The following is a 24608-nucleotide window of genomic DNA, read 5'->3' as shown; positions in this document are numbered from 1 at the left end:
ATAATATATATATATATCTATATAGTATATATATATATATATATATATATATATATATATATATATCTATATAGTATATATATATATATATATATATATATATATATATATATATATATATATATATATATATCTATAGGGCTCTAGTAATGGGGTGAGTAGGTATTTAGATATGAAAAATGGGACAACATCAGTTTAAATCCTGAATATTTATATACACTATGTATGATTTAAATTCTGAATATTTATATACACTGTATGATTAACAGGGAAATAATCGTAATTAGAAATAAATTATCGTACGGGTTTTATATTAGAATTATATAAAAGCAAGAACCCGGAATATGAGTAAAAGTATATTTAGAATAATTATAAATAGAATCTAGTTTAAAAGAAAGAAAATGAAAAAGCAATATAAAAAGTTTAGTGTAAATATTATTTACTTTTATATAATTTGTTTTGAAACAAAACAATATGGAAATAAATTCCTCTTTTAAGACAGCAATATTTTCTCATTGTTTATTTCTTCAAGATTAGTATCAACATCAAATTAATTCGAAGTGAGTTCCATTTTAGAAAAAAATAATAGAATTGATATAAAAAAGGATCAGGAACTTGGGAAGAAAATATTGTTAATTTTCTTGGTAATAAGATCAAAACAAGAACAGTTCGAATTGAATTATTAAAAACACAAAATGTTCACATCATTTTTATATAGTTAACACGGAAACAAAAACGGTTTGAAATCAATTTTCCTTTTTTTCTCGTTTAAATTTGATTTTCCTCAGTTTTAATAGTATGAAGATTAACATTACAGAAATTTGATGTATTTTCCAGAATTAATAATAATAATAATAATAATTATAATAATAATAATGATGATGATGATTCTGAAATTTTTTTTTTACTGTTAATCTTCATACGATTAAACTAAAGAAAATTAAAATTGAAATAAAATGTGGTAACGTCCCTGACTGGTGAACGCTAGACTGGGGTTCTAGTCCTACTCATACTCGTTAGTTCCTTCGGTCGTTGCAACCCCACCATCCTTGTGAGCTTAGGATGAAGCGTTTGGAAGAGCCTATAGATCTATGTGCTGAGTCATCGGCAGCCATTGCCTGGCCCTCCTTGGTCCTATCTTGGGTGGAGAGGGACTTTGAGCGCTGATCTTATGTATATATGGTCAGTCTCTAAGCAACTCATGAATGACAGAGACAAGGGACAGTGACATGTTTTTATGACTTTTACGGATTTTTTAATGTTTTACTTAAACAAGTAATGTTATTTAATCTTTTTAAAGGTTTAAAGGCCGCCCAACCTTTAAAAAGATTAAATAACATTACTTGTTTAAGTAAAATATATAAAAATCCGTAAAAGTCATTAAAACATGTCACTGTCCCTTGTCTCTGTCATTCATGAGCTTCCTTTAAACCTTTGAAAATATTAAAAAACATTGTTGAAGTAAAAGAAAAAAAAAAACATCCTTAATAAAAACAGAGAAACCGGAACTTTTCTACAAGTACACCATCTTGTACACGCATGTACTTTCATTTAAGAGTGGGGGGGGGGGGGGGGGTTACTATGAGGAGGAATACTCGTAAAACCGAAGGGAAATGACAAGTTTGTAGCCAGCTCGTTATACTGCGAAATAGCCCACCAGGAAAAAAAGGGGTTTGCCTGAAGAAGATTGTGGCCATTTCCGTAGCGAGGAAAAGTGAGCTCTTTTACCAGCCATTAAATAGAAAAGGGGCTTTCGAGGGAGAGATTCATTATGGGCAGAAGGGAGGGGGCGGGGGTGTATGGCGGAAAGGGAAAGTTTAAAAAAAAATAAATAAAAAAACGCGTTTAAGTGGAAACATATATTTCACGAGATGAACTTCGAAGTCCACTAGTTTTTGCATTTTCTAATTTTTGCGTCTTTTACAGTGAATATTTTCTTTTGTTTTAATATATAAAGAATCGAGATCTCTTATATGGGTGGTCCATATAGGGCTTCTTCAATATTTATTTTTAATCATATATATATATATATATATATATATATATATATATATATATATATATATATATATATATATATAAATTTATATATATAGATAGATATATAGATAGATAGATAGATAGATAGATATATAATTAAGATGTATTAGACATGTTTGATTTTATAAAACATTGTTTGCATTACGATTCAAGAAAAAGAAAACGGATTCACGTCAAGTTAAATAATGTTTTTCATGGGTCTCTAAACCATCTTCATCAATCTTGTATCTAAACATTTATAATCCACAAGGCAAATGACATTAAACAAGGAAATTGACATACTTCCATCTGTAATGTAAATCCTTTGACCTTAACATGTATTAATTAGCGTGGATTTTCATACACTCGAATATGAAACAAGTTTAAAGTCCGTGATAATGATGTCCAAAGTTATGGCTGATTACTTCAATTGGACATTTTCCTTGACCTTGTTTTTGACCTTTGACCTTGACCTTCCAAATTTTAATCATTTCCATCTTTTTACATAACAGTTATTCCCTGCGAGTTTCATTAGTCTACGATTAAAATTGTGGCCAGGAAGCTGTTCAGAAACAAACACAAACACACGCACAAACAAACACACAAACAGGTGTGAAAACATAACCTCCATCCAACTTCGTTGGCGGAGGTAAATATAGAAACCAACAGTTAATCCATTAAAATTGGGGCCAGAAAGCTGTTCACAAACAAAGACGCACACACAAACAAACACACAAACAGGTGTGAAAACATAACCTCCATCCAACTTCGTTGGCGGAGGTAAATATAGAAACCAACAGTTAATCCATTAAAATTGGGGCCAGAAAGCTGTTCACAAACAAAGACGCACACACAAACAAACACACAAACAGGTGTGAAAACATAACCTCCATCCAACTTCGTTGGCGGAGGTAAATATAGAAACCAACAGTTAATCCATTAAAATTGGGGCCAGGAAGCTGTTCACAAACAAAGACGCACACACAAACAAACACACAAACAGGTGTGAAAACATAACCTCCATCCAACTTCGTTGGCGGAGGTAAATATAGAAACCAACAGTTAATTCATTAAAATTGTGGCCAGGATGCTGTTCAGAAACAAACAGAAACACACACACACACACACAAACACACAAACAGGTGTGAAAACATAATCTCCATCCAACTTCGTTGGCGGAGGTAAATATAGAAACCAACAGTTAATCCATTAAAATTGGGGCCAGAAAGCTGTTCACAAACAAAGACGCACACACAAACAAACACACAAACAGGTGTGAAAACATAACCTCCATCCAACTTCGTTGGCGGAGGTAAATATAGAAACCAACAGTTAATTCATTAAAATTGTGGCCAGGATGCTGTTCAGAAACAAACGGAAACACACACACACACACACAAACACACAAACAGGTGTGAAAACATAATCTCCATCCAACTTCGTTGGCGGAGGTGAATATAGAAACCAACAGATAATCCATTAAAATTGGGGCCAGAAAGCTGTTCACAAACAAAGACGCACACACAAACAAACACACAAACAGGTGTGAAAACGTAACTTCCATCCAACTTCGTTGGCGGAGGTAAATATAGAAACCAACAGTTAATCCATTAAAATTGGGGCCAGGAAGCTGTTCACAAACAAAGACGCACGCACAAACCAACACAAACAGGTGTGAAAACGTAACCTCCATCCAACTTCGTTGGCGGAGGTAAATATAGAAACCAACAGTTAATCCATTAAAATTGGGGCCAGAAAGCTGTTCACAAACAAAGACGCACACACAAACAAACACACAAACAGGTGTGAAAACGTAACCTCCATCCAACTTCGTTGGCGGAGGTAAATATAGAAACCAACAGTTAATCCATTAAAATTGGGGCCAGAAAGCTGTTCACAAACAAAGACGCACACACAAACAAACACACAAACAGGTGTGAAAACGTAACCTCCATCCAACTTCGTTGGCGGAGGTAAATATAGAAACCAACAGTTAATCCATTAAAATTGGGGCCAGAAAGCTGTTCACAAACAAAGACGCACACACAAACAAACACACAAACAGGTGTGAAAACATAACCTCCATCCAACTTCGTTGGCGGAGGTAAATATAGAAACCAACAGTTAATCAATTAAAATTGGGGCCAGAAAGCTGTTCACAAACAAAGATGCACACATAAACAAACACACAAACAGGTGTGAAAACATAACCTCCATCCAACTTCGTTGGCGGAGGTAAATATAGAAACCAACAGTTAATCCATTAAAATTGGGGCCAGAAAGCTGTTCACAAACAAAGACGCACACACAAACAAACACACAAACAGGTGTGAAAACATAACCTCCATCCAACTTCGTTGGCGGAGGTAAATATAGAAACCAACTGTTAATCCATTAAAATTGGGGCCAGAAAGCTGTTCACAAACAAAGACGCACACACAAACAAACACACAAACAGGTGTGAAAACATAACCTCCATCCAACTTCGTTGGCGGAGGTAAATATAGAAACCAACAGTTAATCCATTAAAATTGGGGCCAGAAAGCTGTTCACAAACAAAGACGCACACACAAACAAACACACAAACAGGTGTGAAAACATAACCTCCATCCAACTTCGTTGGCGGAGGTAAATATAGAAGTCAACAGTTAATCCATTAAAATTGGGGCCAGAAAGCTGTTCACAAACAAAGACGCACACACAAACAAACACACAAACAGGTGTGAAAACATAACCTCCATCCAACTTCGTTGGCGGAGGTAAATATAGAAACCAACAGTTAATCAATTAAAATTGGGGCCAGAAAGCTGTTCACAAACAAAGATGCACACACAAACAAACACACAAACAGGTGTGAAAACATAACCTCCATCCAACTTCGTTGGCGGAGGTAAATATAGAAACCAACAGTTAATCCATTAAAATTGGGGCCAGAAAGCTGTTCACAAACAAAGACGCACACACAAACAAACACACAAACAGGTGTGAAAACATAACCTCCATCCAACTTCGTTGGCGGAGGTAAATATAGAAACCAACAGTTAATCAATTAAAATTGGGGCCAGAAAGCTGTTCACAAACAAAGATGCACACACAAACAAACACACAAACAGGTGTGAAAACATAACCTCCATCCAACTTCGTTGGCGGAGGTAAATATAGAAACCAACAGTTAATCAATTAAAATTGGGGCCAGAAAGCTGTTCACAAACAAAGATGCACACACAAACAAACACACAAACAGGTGTGAAAACATAACCTCCATCCAACTTCGTTGGCGGAGGTAAATATAGAAACCAACAGTTAATCCATTAAAATTGGGGCCAGAAAGCTGTTCACAAACAAAGACGCACACACAAACAAACACACAAACAGGTGTGAAAACATAACCTCCATCCAACTTCGTTGGCGGAGGTAAATATAGAAACCAACAGTTAATCAATTAAAATTGGGGCCAGAAAGCTGTTCACAAACAAAGATGCACACACAAACAAACACACAAACAGGTGTGAAAACATAACCTCCATCCAACTTCGTTGGCGGAGGTAAATATAGAAACCAACAGTTAATCCATTAAAATTGGGGCCAGAAAGCTGTTCACAAACAAAGACGCACACACAAACAAACACACAAACAGGTGTGAAAACATAACCTCCATCCAACTTCGTTGGCGGAGGTAAATATAGAAACCAACAGTTAATCCATTAAAATTTGGGCCAGAAAGCTGTTCACAAACAAAGACGCACACACAAACAAACACACAAACAGGTGTGAAAACATAACCTCCATCCAACTTCGTTGGCGGAGGTAAATATAGAAACCAACAGTTAATCCATTAAAATTGGGGCCAGAAAGCTGTTCACAAACAAAGACGCACACACAAACAAACACACAAACAGGTGTGAAAACATAACCTCCATCCAACTTCGTTGGCGGAGGTAAATATAGAAGTCAACAGTTAATCCATTAAAATTGGGGCCAGAAAGCTGTTCACAAACAAAGACGCACACACAAACAAACACACAAACAGGTGTGAAAACATAACCTCCATCCAACTTCGTTGGCGGAGGTAAATATAGAAACCAACAGTTAATTCATTAAAATTGTGGCCAGGAAGCTGTTCACAAACAAAGACGCACGCACAAACCAACACAAACAGGTGTGAAAACATAACCTCCATCCAACTTCGTTGGCGGAGGTAAATATAGAAACCAACAGTTAATCCATTAAAATTGGGGCCAGAAAGCTGTTCACAAACAAAGACGCACACACAAACTAACACAAACAGGTGTGAAAACATAACCTCCATCCAACTTCGTTGGCGGAGGTAAATATAGAAACCAACAGTTAATTCATTAAAATTGTGGCCAGGATGCTGTTCAGAAACAAACAGAAACACACACACACACACACAAACACACAAAGAGGTGTGAAAACATAATCTCCATCCAACTTCGTTGGCGGAGGTAAATATAGAAACCAACAGTTAATCCATTAAAATTGGGGCCAGGAAGCTGTTCACAAACAAAGACGCACGCACAAACCAACACAAACAGGTGTGAAAACATAACCTCCATCCAACTTCGTTGGCGGAGGTAAATATAGAAGTCAACAGTTAATCCATTAAAATTGGGGCCAGAAAGCTGTTCACAAACAAAGACGCACACACAAACAAACACACAAACAGGTGTGAAAACATAACCTCCATCCAACTTCGTTGGCGGAGGTAAATATAGAAACCAACAGTTAATCAATTAAAATTGGGGCCAGAAAGCTGTTCACAAACAAAGATGCACACACAAACAAACACACAAACAGGTGTGAAAACATAACCTCCATCCAACTTCGTTGGCGGAGGTAAATATAGAAACCAACAGTTAATCCATTAAAATTGGGGCCAGAAAGCTGTTCACAAACAAAGACGCACACACAAACAAACACACAAACAGGTGTGAAAACATAACCTCCATCCAACTTCGTTGGCGGAGGTAAATATAGAAACCAACAGTTAATCAATTAAAATTGGGGCCAGAAAGCTGTTCACAAACAAAGATGCACACACAAACAAACACACAAACAGGTGTGAAAACATAACCTCCATCCAACTTCGTTGGCGGAGGTAAATATAGAAACCAACAGTTAATCCATTAAAATTGGGGCCAGAAAGCTGTTCACAAACAAAGACGCACACACAAACAAACACACAAACAGGTGTGAAAACATAACCTCCATCCAACTTCGTTGGCGGAGGTAAATATAGAAACCAACAGTTAATCCATTAAAATTGGGGCCAGAAAGCTGTTCACAAACAAAGACGCACACACAAACAAACACACAAACAGGTGTGAAAACATAACCTCCATCCAACTTCGTTGGCGGAGGTAAATATAGAAACCAACAGTTAATCCATTAAAATTGGGGCCAGAAAGCTGTTCACAAACAAAGACGCACACACAAACAAACACACAAACAGGTGTGAAAACATAACCTCCATCCAACTTCGTTGGCGGAGGTAAATATAGAAACCAACAGTTAATCCATTAAAATTGGGGCCAGAAAGCTGTTCACAAACAAAGATGCACACACAAACAAACACACAAACAGGTGTGAAAACATAACCTCCATCCAACTTCGTTGGCGGAGGTAAATATAGAAACCAACAGTTAATCCATTAAAATTGGGGCCAGAAAGCTGTTCACAAACAAAGACGCACACACAAACAAACACACAAACAGGTGTGAAAACATAACCTCCATCCAACTTCGTTGGCGGAGGTAAATATAGAAACCAACAGTTAATCCATTAAAATTGGGGCCAGAAAGCTGTTCACAAACAAAGATGCACACACAAACAAACACACAAACAGGTGTGAAAACATAACCTCCATCCAACTTCGTTGGCGGAGGTAAATATAGAAACCAACAGTTAATCCATTAAAATTGGGGCCAGAAAGCTGTTCACAAACAAAGACGCACACACAAACAAACACACAAACAGGTGTGAAAACATAACCTCCATCCAACTTCGTTGGCGGAGGTAAATATAGAAGTCAACAGTTAATCCATTAAAATTGGGGCCAGAAAGCTGTTCACAAACAAAGACGCACACACAAACAAACACACAAACAGGTGTGAAAACATAACCTCCATCCAACTTCGTTGGCGGAGGTAAATATAGAAACCAACAGTTAATTCATTAAAATTGTGGCCAGGAAGCTGTTCACAAACAAAGACGCACGCACAAACCAACACAAACAGGTGTGAAAACATAACCTCCATCCAACTTCGTTGGCGGAGGTAAATATAGAAACCAACAGTTAATCCATTAAAATTGGGGCCAGAAAGCTGTTCACAAACAAAGACGCACACACAAACAAACACACAAACAGGTGTGAAAACATAACCTCCATCCAACTTCGTTGGCGGAGGTAAATATAGAAACCAACAGTTAATCCATTAAAATTGGGGCCAGAAAGCTGTTCACAAACAAAGACGCACACACAAACTAACACAAACAGGTGTGAAAACATAACCTCCATCCAACTTCGTTGGCGGAGGTAAATATAGAAACCAACAGTTAATTCATTAAAATTGTGGCCAGGATGCTGTTCAGAAACAAACAGAAACACACACACACACACACAAACACACAAAGAGGTGTGAAAACATAATCTCCATCCAACTTCGTTGGCGGAGGTAAATATAGAAACCAACAGTTAATCCATTAAAATTGGGGCCAGGAAGCTGTTCACAAACAAAGACGCACGCACAAACCAACACAAACAGGTGTGAAAACATAACCTCCATCCAACTTCGTTGGCGGAGGTAAATATAGAAGTCAACAGTTAATCCATTAAAATTGGGGCCAGAAAGCTGTTCACAAACAAAGACGCACACACAAACAAACACACAAACAGGTGTGAAAACATAACCTCCATCCAACTTCGTTGGCGGAGGTAAATATAGAAACCAACAGTTAATCAATTAAAATTGGGGCCAGAAAGCTGTTCACAAACAAAGATGCACACACAAACAAACACACAAACAGGTGTGAAAACATAACCTCCATCCAACTTCGTTGGCGGAGGTAAATATAGAAACCAACAGTTAATCCATTAAAATTGGGGCCAGAAAGCTGTTCACAAACAAAGACGCACACACAAACTAACACACAAACAGGTGTGAAAACATAACCTCCATCCAACTTCGTTGGCGGAGGTAAATATAGAAACCAACAGTTAATCCGTTAAAATTGGGGCCAGAAAGCTGTTCACAAACAAAGACGCACACACAAACAAACACACAAACAGGTGTGAAAACATAACCTCCATCCAACTTCGTTGGCGGAGGTAAATATAGAAACCAACAGTTAATCCATTAAAATTGTGGCCAGAAAGCTGTTCACAAACAAAGACGCACACACAAACTAACACACAAACAGGTGTGAAAACATAACCTCCATCCAACTTCGTTGGCGGAGGTAAATATAGAAACCAACAGTTAATCCATTAAAATTGGGGCCAGAAAGCTGTTCACAAACAAAGACGCACACACAAACTAACACAAACAGGTGTGAAAACATAACCTCCATCCAGCTTCGTTGGCGGAGGTAAATATAGAAACCAACAGTTAATCAATTAAAATTGGGGCCAGAAAGCTGTTCACAAACAAAGACCCACACACAAACAAACACACAAACAGGTGTGAAAACGTAACCTCCATCCAGCTTCGTTGGCGGAGGTAAATATAGAAACCAACAGTTAATTTATTAAAATTGTGGCCAGGATGCTGTTCAGAAACAAACAGAAACACACACACACACACACACAAACACACAAACAGGTGTGAAAACATAACCTCCATCCAACTTCGTTGGCGGAGGTAAATATAGAAACCAATAGTTAATCCATTAAAATTGGGGCAAGGAAGCTGTTCACAAACAAAGACGCACACACAAACAAACACACAAACAGGTGTGAAAACATAACCTCCATCCAACTTCGTTGGCGGAGGTAAATATAGAAACCAACAGTTAATCCGTTAAAATTGGGGCCAGAAAGCTGTTCACAAACAAAGACGCACACACAAACAAACACACAAACAGGTGTGAAAACATAACCTCCATCCAACTTCGTTGGCGGAGGTAAATATAGAAACCAACAGTTAATCCGTTAAAATTGGGGCCAGAAAGCTGTTCACAAACAAAGACGCACACACAAACAAACACACAAACAGGTGTGAAAACATAACCTCCATCCAACTTCGTTGGCGGAGGTAAATATAGAAACCAACAGTTAATCCATTAAAATTGTGGCCAGGATGCTGTTCACAAACAAAGACGCACACACAAACAAACACACAAACAGGTGTGAAAACATAACCTCCATCCAACTTCGTTGGCGGAGGTAAATATAGAAACCAACAGTTAATCCGTTAAAATTGGGGCCAGAAAGCTGTTCACAAACAAAGACGCACACACAAACAAACACACAAACAGGTGTGAAAACATAACCTCCATCCAACTTCGTTGGCGGAGGTAAATATAGAAACCAACAGTTAATCCATTAAAATTGTGGCCAGGATGCTGTTCACAAACAAAGACGCACACACAAACAAACACACAAACAGGTGTGAAAACATAACCTCCATCCAACTTCGTTGGCGGAGGTAAATATAGAAACCAACAGTTAATCAATTAAAATTGGGGCCAGAAAGCTGTTCACAAACAAAGACCCACACACAAACAAACACACAAACAGGTGTGAAAACGTAACCTCCATCCAGCTTCGTTGGCGGAGGTAAATATAGAAACCAACAGTTAATTTATTAAAATTGTGGCCAGAAAGCTGTTCACAAACAAAGACGCACACACAAACAAACACACAAACAGGTGTGAAAACATAACCTCCATCCAACTTCGTTGGCGGAGGTAAATATAGAAACCAACAGTTAATCAATTAAAATTGGGGCCAGAAAGCTGTTCACAAACAAAGACCCACACACAAACAAACACACAAACAGGTGTGAAAACATAACCTCCATCCAACTTCGTTGGCGGAGGTAAATATAGAAACCAACAGTTAATCCATTAAAATTGGGGCCAGAAAGCTGTTCACAAACAAAGACGCACACACAAACAAACACACAAACAGGTGTGAAAACATAACCTCCATCCAACTTCGTTGGCGGAGGTAAATATAGAAACCAACAGTTAATCAATTAAAATTGGGGCCAGAAAGCTGTTCACAAACAAAGACCCACACACAAACAAACACACAAACAGGTGTGAAAACATAACCTCCATCCAACTTCGTTGGCGGAGGTAAATATAGAAACCAACAGTTAATCAATTAAAATTGGGGCCAGAAAGCTGTTCACAAACAAAGACGCACACACAAACTAACACAAACAGGTGTGAAAACATAACCTCCATCCAACTTCGTTGGCGGAGGTAAATATAGAAACCAACAGTTAATCAGTTAAAATTGGGGCCAGAAAGCTGTTCACAAACAAAGACGCACACACAAACAAACACACAAACAGGTGTGAAAACATAACCTCCATCCAACTTCGTTGGCGGAGGTAAATATAGAAACCAACAGTTAATTTATTAAAATTGTGGCCAGGATGCTGTTCAGAAACAAACAGAAACACACACACACACACACAAACACACAAACAGGTGTGAAAACATAATCTCCATCCAACTTCGTTGGCGGAGGTAAATATAGAAACCAATAGTTAATCCATTAAAATTGGGGCAAGGAAGCTGTTCACAAACAAAGACGCACACACAAACAAACACACAAACAGGTGTGAAAACATAACCTCCATCCAACTTCGTTGGCGGAGGTAAATATAGAAACCAACAGTTAATTTATTAAAATTGTGGCCAGGATGCTGTTCAGAAACAAACAGAAACACACACACACACACACACACAAACACACAAACAGGTGTGAAAACATAATCTCCATCCAACTTCGTTGGCGGAGGTAAATATAGAAACCAACAGTTAATCCATTAAAATTGGGGCCAGGAAGCTGTTCACAAACAAAGACGCACGCACAAACCAACACAAACAGGTGTGAAAACGTAACCTCCATCCAACTTCGTTGGCGGAGGTAAATATAGAAACCAACAGTTAATCCATTAAAATTGGGGCCAGAAAGCTGTTCACAAACAAAGACCCACACACAAACAAACACACAAACAGGTGTGAAAACATAACCTCCATCCAACTTCGTTGGCGGAGGTAAATATAGAAACCAATAGTTAATCCATTAAAATTGGGGCAAGGAAGCTGTTCACAAACAAAGACGCACACACAAACTAACACCAACAGGTGTGAAAACATAACCTCCATCCAGCTTCGTTGGCGGAGGTAAATATAGAAACCAACAGTTAATCCATTAAAATTGGGGCCAGAACACTGTTCACAAACAAAGACGCACACACAAACCAACACAAAAACAGGTGTAAACACATAACCTTCTTCCAACTTCGTTGGCGGAGGTAAATATAGAATCCAACAGTTAATCCATTAAAATTGTGGCCAGAAAGCTGTTCATAAACAAAGACGCACACACAAACCAACACAAACAGGTGTGAAAACGTAACCTCCCTCCAACTTCGTTGTCGGAGGTAAACATAGAAACCATACTTTGAATTCCTCCACACAGTTCTGTAATGTTACTTTTCCCACAGGAACCAAGAGGCAGCTGAGAGTTGAGATGGAAATCGAGAAAACCAGTGGGTGGACGGTGAAGCACACAGTCATTCCCATGACGGCAACGGTGACCACGGCTTATCTGTCTTTCTTCATCAACATCAGAGGTGGGTAGCTGAAGTTTCGATAGCTGGCTGGGTTACAGTAGGTTGCTCGGCCAGGAAGTCTTTGAGAATGGTTTTGCAAATCGAATGTCCCCTTTCCTTGGTCCAAGCTGATGCTGTTACTAAATTAACAGTTAGGATATATATATATATATATATATATATATATATATATATATATATATATATATATATATATATATATATATATATATATATATACGATACTTTATATATATATATATATATATATATATGTATATATATATATATATATATATATATATATATATATATATATATATATATATATATATACGATACTTTATACACACACACACACACACACATATATATATATATATATATATATATATATATATATATATATATATATATATATACGATACTGTATACATACATACATATATATATATATATATATATATATATATATATATATATATATATATATATATATATATATATATACATGATACTTTATACATATATATAAATATATATATATATATATATATATATATATATATATATATATATATATATATATATATGTATATATATATATATATATATATTTACATATATATAAATATATGTATATATTTACATATATATATACGATACTTTATACATATATATATATATATATATATATATATATATATATATATATATATATATATATATATATATATATATACACACGATACTTTATACATATATATATATATATATATATATATATATATATATATATATATATATATATATATATATATATATACACACGATACTTTATACATACATATATATATATATATATATATATATATATATATATATATATATATATATATATATAAATTATATATATATATATATATATATATATATATATATATATATATATATATATTCATATATATATATATATATATATATATATATATATATATATATATATATATATATATATATATATATATATATATATATATATATATAAACGACAAATGCAGCCGTTTCTAGTCCACTGCTGACAAAAAGCCTCAGGCTAGTCAATATTCGTGTTTGGAGTTCGCCCAAATTCACCACCACACTGGCCCCTGGGGATTGCTGATCGTGAGAGACTCTAGCCTGATCGCTCATAGCAAATCAACCTAGTGTGAATGGCTCTGACTATAGTCAATTTCTTTTAGCGATGCAGATTTGCATCGACTCGCAGCGGTGCCCTTTTAGCTCGGAAAAGTTTCCGGATCGCTGATTGGTTGGACGAGAAAATTCTAACCAATCAGCGATCAGGAAAATTTTCTGAGCTGAAAGGGCACCGCTGCGAGTCGGTGCAAATCTGCCTCGATAAAAGAAATGGACTATAGAATAGCTTTGCAGGTCCCTTTCATCCACTCAATAGCAATAATCTCTTGCATTTCTATTTCCTTTTTTTTATACTTCGTCTCTATAAGCCTTGAATTAGTCTAGGTAATACATGAAGAATTGCTCCTTTCGGGGTAAGATTCGAACTTAACGCGCCCGAGTTTACGACAAGTATGAGTTAATACATTATGTGTATTAGGGTGCTTACTTTGATCATTCTTGCGTGGATTATTACCACATGACTACAGTATAGATGTAATGAAACCTTACGGACGAATCCTAGAAAATATTGAAAGGATATAAGAGAGATTTTACTTAAGAAGGAAACTGTGTGATTTACATCTACAAGTCAGACTTTAATCCTGAAAGCAGACTTCGCCAAAGCCATTTCATTTGATTGAGGCGTGGTCACTTGGACAATAACAGTTGACAGATTCATCTCGGTAAGTTGTGTTTTTTTTTTTTTCTTTTGCTTTGCAAAGGAAGAAGAATACCATAAAAGGGAAATAGTTTTTATAGCGATTGTCGGAGATGAATTCGAATGAAAGTGTCGCTTCCAACTAGGGTTTTTTTTTGTTGGTACATTTCCCATAACTTTTCCTCTCACCTTTTTTTTTTCCCACGTCCAGACGGCAATCCTCTATAAATGCTAATATGAATTTGACGGGCAATCTGATCGGTTCTGGTTTATTTTCGATTTCACAAAGAAATAATTTGGCAATCTGTATGGAAGTCATCACGCTGTGGCCGCGATTTATTTATCGAAACATGCATTTTTAATCTGAAGTTTTTCTGGGGATCCAATTTTAGCTTTTGCTCAACTGTGCTAAAAACGAGCTAATACGCTGTTTTAATATTATTATTATTATTATTATTATTATTATTATTATTATTATTATTATTATTATTAATAGTAGTAGTAGTAGTAGTATTAGTAGTTGCTAAGCTACAACCCTAGTTGGAAAAGAAGGATTCTATAAGCGCAAGGCTTCCAAGAGGGAAAAATAGCCGAGTGAGGAAAGGAAATAAGTGTTTGAATAAACTACACGAGAAGTATTGAACAATATAAAATATTTTTAGAACAGTATCGACATTAAAATAGATCTTTCACACATAAACTATAAAAACCTAAAAAAGAAATAATAATAATAATAAGTAGAAGAGAAGCAAGATAGAAAAGTGTGTCAGAGTTTACCCTCAAGCAAGAGAACTCTACCCAAAGACAGTTTACCGCAACTAAAAGTAATTCATTCGATAACTTATAATTCTAATTTTATTTGGTTCGTTATTTTGCGAAGTGATATTAAGTAATTCATTCGTTAACTTGTAATTCTGATTTGATTGGGTTCTTAAGTTTGGTATGTGATATGAATTTATAAAAAGAAATATGATACAGGTTAATTACTTTTCATTTCGGGCGAAAATGGCTGCCTAAAATATATATCTCATCCAGTCTTTCTATGAGGCTTCTAACTATTATGTATAAGCGTTCGTCTTTAAGCATCTTCCTTTGAATAAGAACCAATAAAAAAAACTTTAAATAAAGACAAATCAAATTGATTCTTCCTTAGATTTGAATAAGGACCAATCTGATTTTTTCTTCTAAAGATTTAAATAAGAACAAATCATATTTATTTTTCTGTTGATTTGATTAAGAACAAATCAAATTGATTCTTCTACATTTGAAAAAAGGACCAAACAAATTGATTCTTTTATAGATTTGAAAAGCGGCCAATCAAATTGATTCTTCTATCTATTTGAAAAAGAGAAAAATCAAATCGATTCTTCTATCTATTTGAAAAAGAGAAAAATCAAATCGATTCTTCTATATATTTGAGAAAAGGAAAAATCAAATTGATTCTTCTATATATTTGTTAAAAGGACCAATCAGATTGATTCTTATATATATTTGAAAAAGGGACCAAACAAATTGATTCTTTTATAGATTTGAAAAGCGACCAATCAAATTGATTCTTCCATCTATTTGAAAAAGAGAAAAATCAAATCGATTCTTCTATCTATTTGAGAAAAGAAAAAATCAAATTGATTCTTCTATATATTTGTTAAAAGGACCAATCAGATGGATTCTTATGTATATTTGAAAAAGGGACCAATCAAATTGATTCTTCTACAGATTTGAAAAAGGAACCAATCAAGTTGACTCTTCTATAGATTTGAAAAAGGAACCAATCAAATTGACTCTTCTATATTTAAAAAAAGGACCAATCAAATTGATTCTTCTATAGATTTGAAAAAGGAACCAATCAAATTGATTCTTCTAGATTTGAAAAAGGAACCAATCCAATTGACTCTTCTATATATAAAAAAAAAAAGGACCAATCAAATTGATTCTTCCTTAGCTCGCCGTCCGAACGTTTCTCCGGCCTCGCCTGGCTTTCTTCCAGTTTAACGAAACGATATCGTTTTCTCTAGCGAGATCCGATATCTTTACATGGCCGTCGTTTTCGACATGCCACGTTCTGGGATCTTGGAATGTCTCCTCCTCCTCCTCCTCCTCCTCCTCCTCCTCCTCCTCCTCCTCCTCCTCCTCCTCCTCCTGGAAAGGAAATTTCCATCTTTCACATCGAGGGAAAGTCTTCTTGACATTGGGATAAAAATCTCGCGTCCTCTAATCTCGAACACTTTTTACGTCACTCGTCCTTCTCGGGTGAATAGTTTCGTCCGCTTTTCTCCAGCTGTTGCTCTCGAATGATTTTAGAAATACGTTTAGGAAACGACTTCTTATAATGGTAAGTTTCAATATATAAAATGTTATCTGGTATGACTGATGATTTATCTTTGAGACTTGTTAGCTTTTCCACTTCATATTTTATTTTCTGACTGATGATTTATCTTTAAGACTTGTCAGATTGTCCACTTAATTTTTTTTTTTATTTTCTGACTGATGATTTATCTTTGAGACTTGCCAGGTTATTCACTTAATTTTTTATTTTCTGACTGGTGATTTATCTTTGAGACTTGTCAGATTGTCCACTTAATTTTTTTATTTTCTGACTGATGATTTAGCTTTGAGACTTGTCAGCTTTTCTACTTCATTTTTTATTTTCTGACTGATGATTTATCTTTGAGACTTGTCAGCTTTTCCACTTCATATTCTATTTTCTGACTGATGATTTATCTTTGAGACTTGTCAGATTGTCTGCTTCAATTTTTTTTTCTATTTTCTGACTGATGATTTATCTTTGAGACTTGTCAGATTGTCCACTTCATTTTTTCCTATTTTCTGACTGATTATTTATCTTTGAGACTTGTCAGATTGTCTGCTTCAATTTTTTTCCTATTTGCTGACTGATGATTTATATTTGAGACTTGTCAGATTGTCCACTTCATTTTTTTCTATTTTCTGACTGATGATTTATCTTTGAGACTTGTCAGATTGTCCACTTCATTTTTTTCTATTTTCTGACTGATGATTTATCTTTGAGACTTGTCAGATTGTCTGCTTCAATTTCTTTTCTTTTTTCTGATTGATGATTTATCTTTGAGACTTGTCAGATTGTCCACTTCATTTTTTTTCTATTTTCTGACTGATGATTTATCTTTGAGACTTGTCAGGTTGTCTGCTTCAATTTTTTTCCTATTTTCTGACTGAGGATTTATCTTTGAGACTTGTCACATTGTCTGCTTCCTTTTTTTTCTATTTTCTGACTGATGATTTATATTTGAGACTTGTCAGATTGTCTGCTTCCTTTTTTTTTCTATTTTCTGGCTGATGATTTATCTTTGAGACTTGTCAGCTTTTCCACTTCCTTTTTTTCTATTTTCTGACTGATGATTTATCTTTGAGACTTGTCAGCTTTTCCACTTCCTTTTTTTTCTATTTTCTGACTGATGATTTATCTTTGAGACTTGTCAGGTTGTCCACTTCCTTTTTTTTCTATTTTCTGACTGATGATTTATCTTTGAGACTTGTCAGCTTTTCCACTTATTTTTTTTTTTCTATTTTCTGACTGATGATTTATTTTTGAGACTTGTCAGATTGTCCACTTGCTTTTTTTCTATTTTCCGACTAATAATTTATCTTTGAGACTTGTCAGATTGTCTACTTCCTTTTTTTTTCTATTTTCTGACTGATGATTTATCTTTGAGACTTGTCAGCTTTTCCACTTTTTTTTTTTTTCTATTTTCTGACTGATGATTTATCTTTGAGACTTGTCAGATTGTCCACTTGCCTTTTTTCTATTTTCTGACTGATTATTTATCTTTGAGACTTGTCAGCTTTTCCACTTCATATTTTATTTTCTGACTGATGATTTATCTTTGAGACTTGTCAGATTGTCCACTTCATTTTTTTTTCTGACTGATGATTTATCTTTGAGACTTGTCAGATTGTCCACTTCATTTTTTTTATTTTCCGACTGATGATTTATCTTTGAGACTTGTCTGATTGTCTGCTTCAATTTTTTTCCTATTTGCTGACTGATGATTTATCTTTGAGACTTGTCAGATTGTCCACTTCATTTTTTTCTATTTTCTGACTGATGATTTATCTTTGAGACTTGTCAGATTGTCCACTTCATTTTTTTCTATTTTCTGACTGATGATTTATCTTTGAGACTTGTCAGATTGTCTGCTTCAATTTCTTTTCTTTTTTCTGATTGATGATTTATCTTTGAGACTTGTCAGATTGTCCACTTCATTTTTTTACTATTTTCTGACTGATGATTTATCTTTGAGACTTGTCAGGTTGTCTGCTTCAATTTTTTTCCTATTTTCTGACTGATGATTTATCTTTGAGACTTGTCACATTGTCTGTTTCCTTTTTTTTCTATTTTCTGACTGATGATTTATATTTGAGACTTGTCAGATTGTCTGCTTCCTTTTTTTTCTATTTTCTGGCTGATGATTTATCTTTGAGACTTGTCAGCTTTTCCACTTCCTTTTTTTTCTATTTTCTGACTGATGATTTATCTTTGAGACTTGTCAGGTTGTCCACTTCCTTTTTTTTCTATTTTCTGACTGATGATTTATCTTTGAGACTTGTCAGCTTTTCCACTTATTTTTTTTTCTATTTTCTGACTGATGATTTATTTTTGAGACTTGTCAGATTGTCCACTTGCTTTTTTTCTATTTTCCGACTAATAATTTATCTTTGAGACTTGTCAGATTGTCTACTTCCTTTTTTTTTCTATTTTCTGACTGATGATTTATCTTTGAGACTTGTCAGCTTTTCCACTTATTTTTTTTTTCTATTTTCTGACTGATGATTTATCTTTGAGACTTGTCAGATTGTCCACTTGCTTTTTTTCTATTTTCTGACTGATTATTTATCTTTGAGACTTGTCAGCTTTTCCACTTCATATTTTATTTTCTGACTGATGATTTATCTTTGAGACTTGTCAGATTGTCCACTTCATTTTTTTTTCTGACTGATGATTTATCTTTGAGACTTGTCAGATTGTCCACTTCATTTTTGTTTTATTTTCTGACTGATGATTTATCTTTGAGACTTGTCAGATTGTCCACTCCCTTTTTTTTATTTTCTGACTGATGATTTATCTTTGAGACTTGTCAGATTGTCCACTTGCTTTTTTTTCTATTTTCTGACTGATTATTTATGTTTGAGACTTGTCAGCTTTTCCACTTCATATTTTATTTCTGACTGATGATTTATCTTTGAGACTTGTCAGATTGTCCACTTCATTTTTTTTTTCATTTTCTGACTGATGATTTATCTTTGAGACTTATCAGATTGTCCATTTCAGTTTTTTTTCTATTTTCTGACTGATGATTTGTCTTTGAGACCTGTCAGATTGCCCAATTAATTTTTTTCATTTTCTGACTAATGATTTATCTTTGAGACTTATCAGCTTTTCCACTTCATATTTTATTTTCTAGCTGATGATTTATCTTTGAGACTTGTCAGCTTTTCCACTTTATTGTTTGTTTTTATTTTCTGACTGATGATTTATCTCTGGGACTGGTCAGATTGTCCATTTCATTTTGTTCTGTTTCGTATTTTTTAGCTTTTATGGGTTTTAATTCATTTTCCTCAAATTCTTTATTTATAACAAACGATATCGGTGACAATGACCTTTTGATGTTAGATGCCAGAAAACTCAAAATCAATCAATAAATCAACCTGAATATTCTTTTTCAGATTGACGAAAATGTTCACATGAACGAAAATTTTCAATTTAACGAAAATTTTCACAGAACAGAAATTTTCAAATTAACGAACATTTTCACAAAAACGAAAATTTTCAAATTAACGAACATTTTCACAAAAACGAAAATTTTCAAATTAACGAAAATTGTCAAATTAACGAAAATTTTCACATTAACGGACATTTTCAAATTAACGAAAAATTTTCACATTAACGAAATTTTCAAATTAACACAAATTTTCACATTTACGAAAATTTTAACGTAAACGAAAATTTTCACATTAACGAAAAATTTCAACTGTTAGGACGTCTCCATAATACTATTAGAAAATATGAATATATGACGTTTTGTATTTTAGCAAATAATAATAATAATAATAATAATAATAATAATAATAATAATATTTTTATTATTATCATTATAATTATTTTCACTATTATTATTATTATTATTATTATTATTATTATTATTATTATTTTCACTATTATTATTATTATAATTATTTTCACTATTATTATTATTATTATTATTATTATGATTATTGTTGTTGTTGTTGTTTTTTTTATTGGTATTTTTATTATTTGCTAAACTATAAACTTGGCTGTAAAAGCAGGATGCTATAAGCCTAAAGGCTAAAACAAGAAAAATAGCCCCGTGAGGAAGGTGAATAAAGATAGAAATAAACTGTATATGAGAAGTGATAAATAAGTAAAATATCTTAAGATCAACAATAACTTTAGAATAGATCTATCATAAATAAGCTATAAAGAGACTTACATCAACTTGCTGAAGATAAAAGAAAAAAAAAAAAAACATTCGCTGTAACTTTGAACATATACAATCAGAAATAGAATTATTATTATTATTATTATTATTATTATTATTATTATTATTACACTCAAAGCTACAGTCCTAGTTTGAACAGCAAGATGCTATAAGACCAAGGGCTCCAACAAGGAAAAATAGCCCAGTGAGGAAGGGAAATAAGGAAATAAATAAACGATATGGGTAATAATGAACAATAAAAGTAAAATATTTTAAAAACAGTAACATCAAAATAGATATATCATATATAATCTATAAAAGACAGATGTCAGCCTCTTCGACATAAAATTATTTTATGCAAGTATAAACTTTTGAAGTTCTACCGATTCAACTATCCGATTAGGAAGATCATTCCACAACTTGGTCATAGCTGGAATAAAACTTCTAGAATACTGTGTAGTATTGAGCATTGTGGTAAAGAAATCTCCTATTATACTCATTATTATTATTATTATTATTATTATGATTATTATTATTATTATAATTATTATTATTCTTCTTCTTTGTCTACATCGTTTCCCTCTTCTATGCGGGGTCGATGTTTCTGGTCAGCTTTACTATTATTATTATTATTATTATTATTATTATTATTATTATTATTATTATTATTATTATTATTGTTGTTGTTGTTGTTGTCGTTATTATTATTATTATTATTGTTATTGTTGTTGTCGTTATTATTATTATTATTATTATTATTATTATTATTATTATTATTATTGTCGTTATTATTATTATTATTATTATTATTATTATTATTATTATTATTATTTTTATTATTATTACTTGCAAATTTAGAATGGCAGAATGGCATAAACCACTTTAAGGTAAACAGTCATTTTTCTCTGAGTGGAAGTGTCTGGCAAATTCCTTTCCGTCTGGCGAAGAAGATGAATACCTCCGCTCGTGTTTCCTTTTACTGAAGGAGGAGAGAAATGCATTACTTCGTTTTCATTCACTTTAGGTTAAGAGTTTTTCTTTACCTTTTTGAGTTTTCTCATTTATGAATGAAAGAAGCTTTTCTGGCTCGTTTACTCCGTATTGACAAAAAAAGTGGACATTTGATGGATGGTGCTAAATTTTAAGAGATTATGTCATTCGGTCCTCATTTCCATCAGTGTTTAAGAAAATATCACATAATTTTCTATTTAGATTCGAGGCGAAATAGAATTTTGCCCTTATTATTATTATTATTATTATTATTATTATTATTATTATTATTATTATTATTATTATTATTATTATTATTATTTTTATAATCCCAAGGCTCAAAATATATTAAAATCAAACCATTCGAACTTTGTTATATTATTATTATTATTATTATTATTATTATTATTATTATTATTATTATTATTATTATTATTATTATTATTATATATTTTTTATTATTATTATATATTTTGTATTATTATTAATTTTTTTTATTATCTCAAGGCTCAAAATATATTAAAATCAAACCATTCGAACTTCGTTATGTTATTATTATTATTATTATTATTATTATTATTATTATTATTATTATTATTATATTTCTTATTATTATTATTTTTTTTATTATCTCAAGGCTCAAAATATATTAAAATCAAACCATTTGAACTTCGTTATGTTATTATTATTATTATTATTTTATATTTTTTATTATTATTAATTTTTTTTTATTATCTCAAAGCTCAAAATATATTAAAATCAAACCATTCGAACTTCGTTATGTTATTATTATTATTATTATTATTATTATTATTATTATTATTATTATTATTATTATTATTATATATTTTTTATTATTAGTATTAATTTTTTTTATTATTTCATGGCTCAAAATATATTAAAATCAAACTATTCGAACTTCGTTATGTTGTTATTATTATTATTATTATTATTATTATTATTATTATTATTTTTATATTTATTATTATTATTAATTTTTTTTATTATCTCAAGGCTCAAAATATATTAAAATCAAACCATTCGAACTTCGTTATGTTATTATTATTATTATTATTATTATTATTATTATTATTATTATTATTATTATTATTATTATTATTATTATTATTATTATTATTATGTCTCACAGGATGTAGATACAGGAGAGGAGGTTCCTAGCCCCCTCTTCCCGTCCCTTTTAGTCGCCTCACGCAAGGATAATGTTGGCGCTAGTCTTGTTAGGCTGGGAGGAAAGTAGAGAGTAGAGGTCCCCTTTTTGTTTTTGTTTCTTTGTTGATGTCAACTACCCCCCCCCCCCAAATTGGGGGAAGTGCCTTGGTATATGTATGTATGTATGTATGTATGTATGTATGTATGTATGTATGTATGTATTATTATTATTATTATTATTATTATTATTATTATTTTTATTATTATTATTATTACTATTATTATTATTATTATTATTATTATTATTATTATTATTATTATTATTATTATTATTATTTATATCTCAAGGAATGATATACATTAAATTCAAATGAATTTGACCTCCTTGTTCATCCTTGGGTATACGAGACCCCAAGTTCATCTTTTATTTGCCTATAGATCAGAAGAAATTCTTGTTCAAATTTTCCTGTCTACGAGAAATAAAAAATGGACAAAGGCATTCATTTGTTGTCCATAGGAACTTTATTATCCACGCCTTATCGAATTTAAGATCGAGATGACTAACATTCCTTCTTTTACCGAATGATTTTGTTATTGAATTTAGATTTCTGGGAAATTCAGTTTTCGCTGGAATCAACACTGAAATATAGAAGCCGTTTATGTCCCATATAAAGGGATTTGGCTGTTCAATAATATCTGATATTGATATTAGATATGTTACGTAAGTCTTATGCCAACGGTACAATTTTTTGCCATAAATAAGTTTTTCTTTATTTTCTATTCTCTGGTGGATGGGAATAGTCCACAGACCCACTCAACAATTTCTGTCATAAATAAGTTTAACGAAACGGATTCCCAGACTTTTTTCTTTTTTCCCTATTTTCTGCTGAGTGAAGGTAGTCCACTCAAGGCCTCTTTTTTCTTTCTTTTTTTTTCTTTTTACCTTTCCGCTCTTTACGACTCTCTAGCAAAAACCTTTTCAGACGTAAAATAGCCTCTTTTGAACCAACCAAAAACACTTCGTTTCTCAGAAAATTTCCATTAGATTTTTATTTTACATCAATTTCATTGGTTTCTGATTTAAATCCGTTTTTTTTTCTTTCTTTTTTTTTTTTTTTTTTTTTACTTCTCTTTAGCAAAAACTTTTCCAGTCGTAAAGTCTTCTGAATCAACCAAAAAGATTAATAATTGTCACAATTTCATTTTTTCTGATTTAAATTCCCCGTTCATTTTTCTGTATGTAAGGAGTAAAACCCGACTTACAAAGCCTATTTAATATCCATCCCAAAGAGTATCATTGTACTG

At 32.9% G+C, this 24608-nt stretch overlaps 1 protein-coding gene across 1 annotated transcript in view; it reads left to right on the top strand.

The window, feature by feature from the left end:
- Positions 1-24608, top strand: part of LOC137626082 (glycine receptor subunit alpha-3-like) — a 217138-nt gene that overhangs the window by 185776 nt on the left and 6754 nt on the right. The window contains exon 9 of the mRNA XM_068357165.1: positions 12726-12854. Within this exon, the coding sequence (XP_068213266.1) occupies positions 12726-12854 (129 nt within the window). The remainder of the gene's footprint in view (positions 1-12725; positions 12855-24608) is intronic.

Source organism: Palaemon carinicauda, chromosome 33 (genome assembly GCF_036898095.1).
Source record: "Palaemon carinicauda isolate YSFRI2023 chromosome 33, ASM3689809v2, whole genome shotgun sequence".
In the NCBI taxonomy this organism is placed as follows: Eukaryota; Metazoa; Arthropoda; class Malacostraca; order Decapoda; family Palaemonidae; genus Palaemon; species Palaemon carinicauda.
The sequence above is the reverse complement of the archived record's forward strand: the minus strand, read 5'-3'. Positions and strand labels throughout refer to the sequence as shown.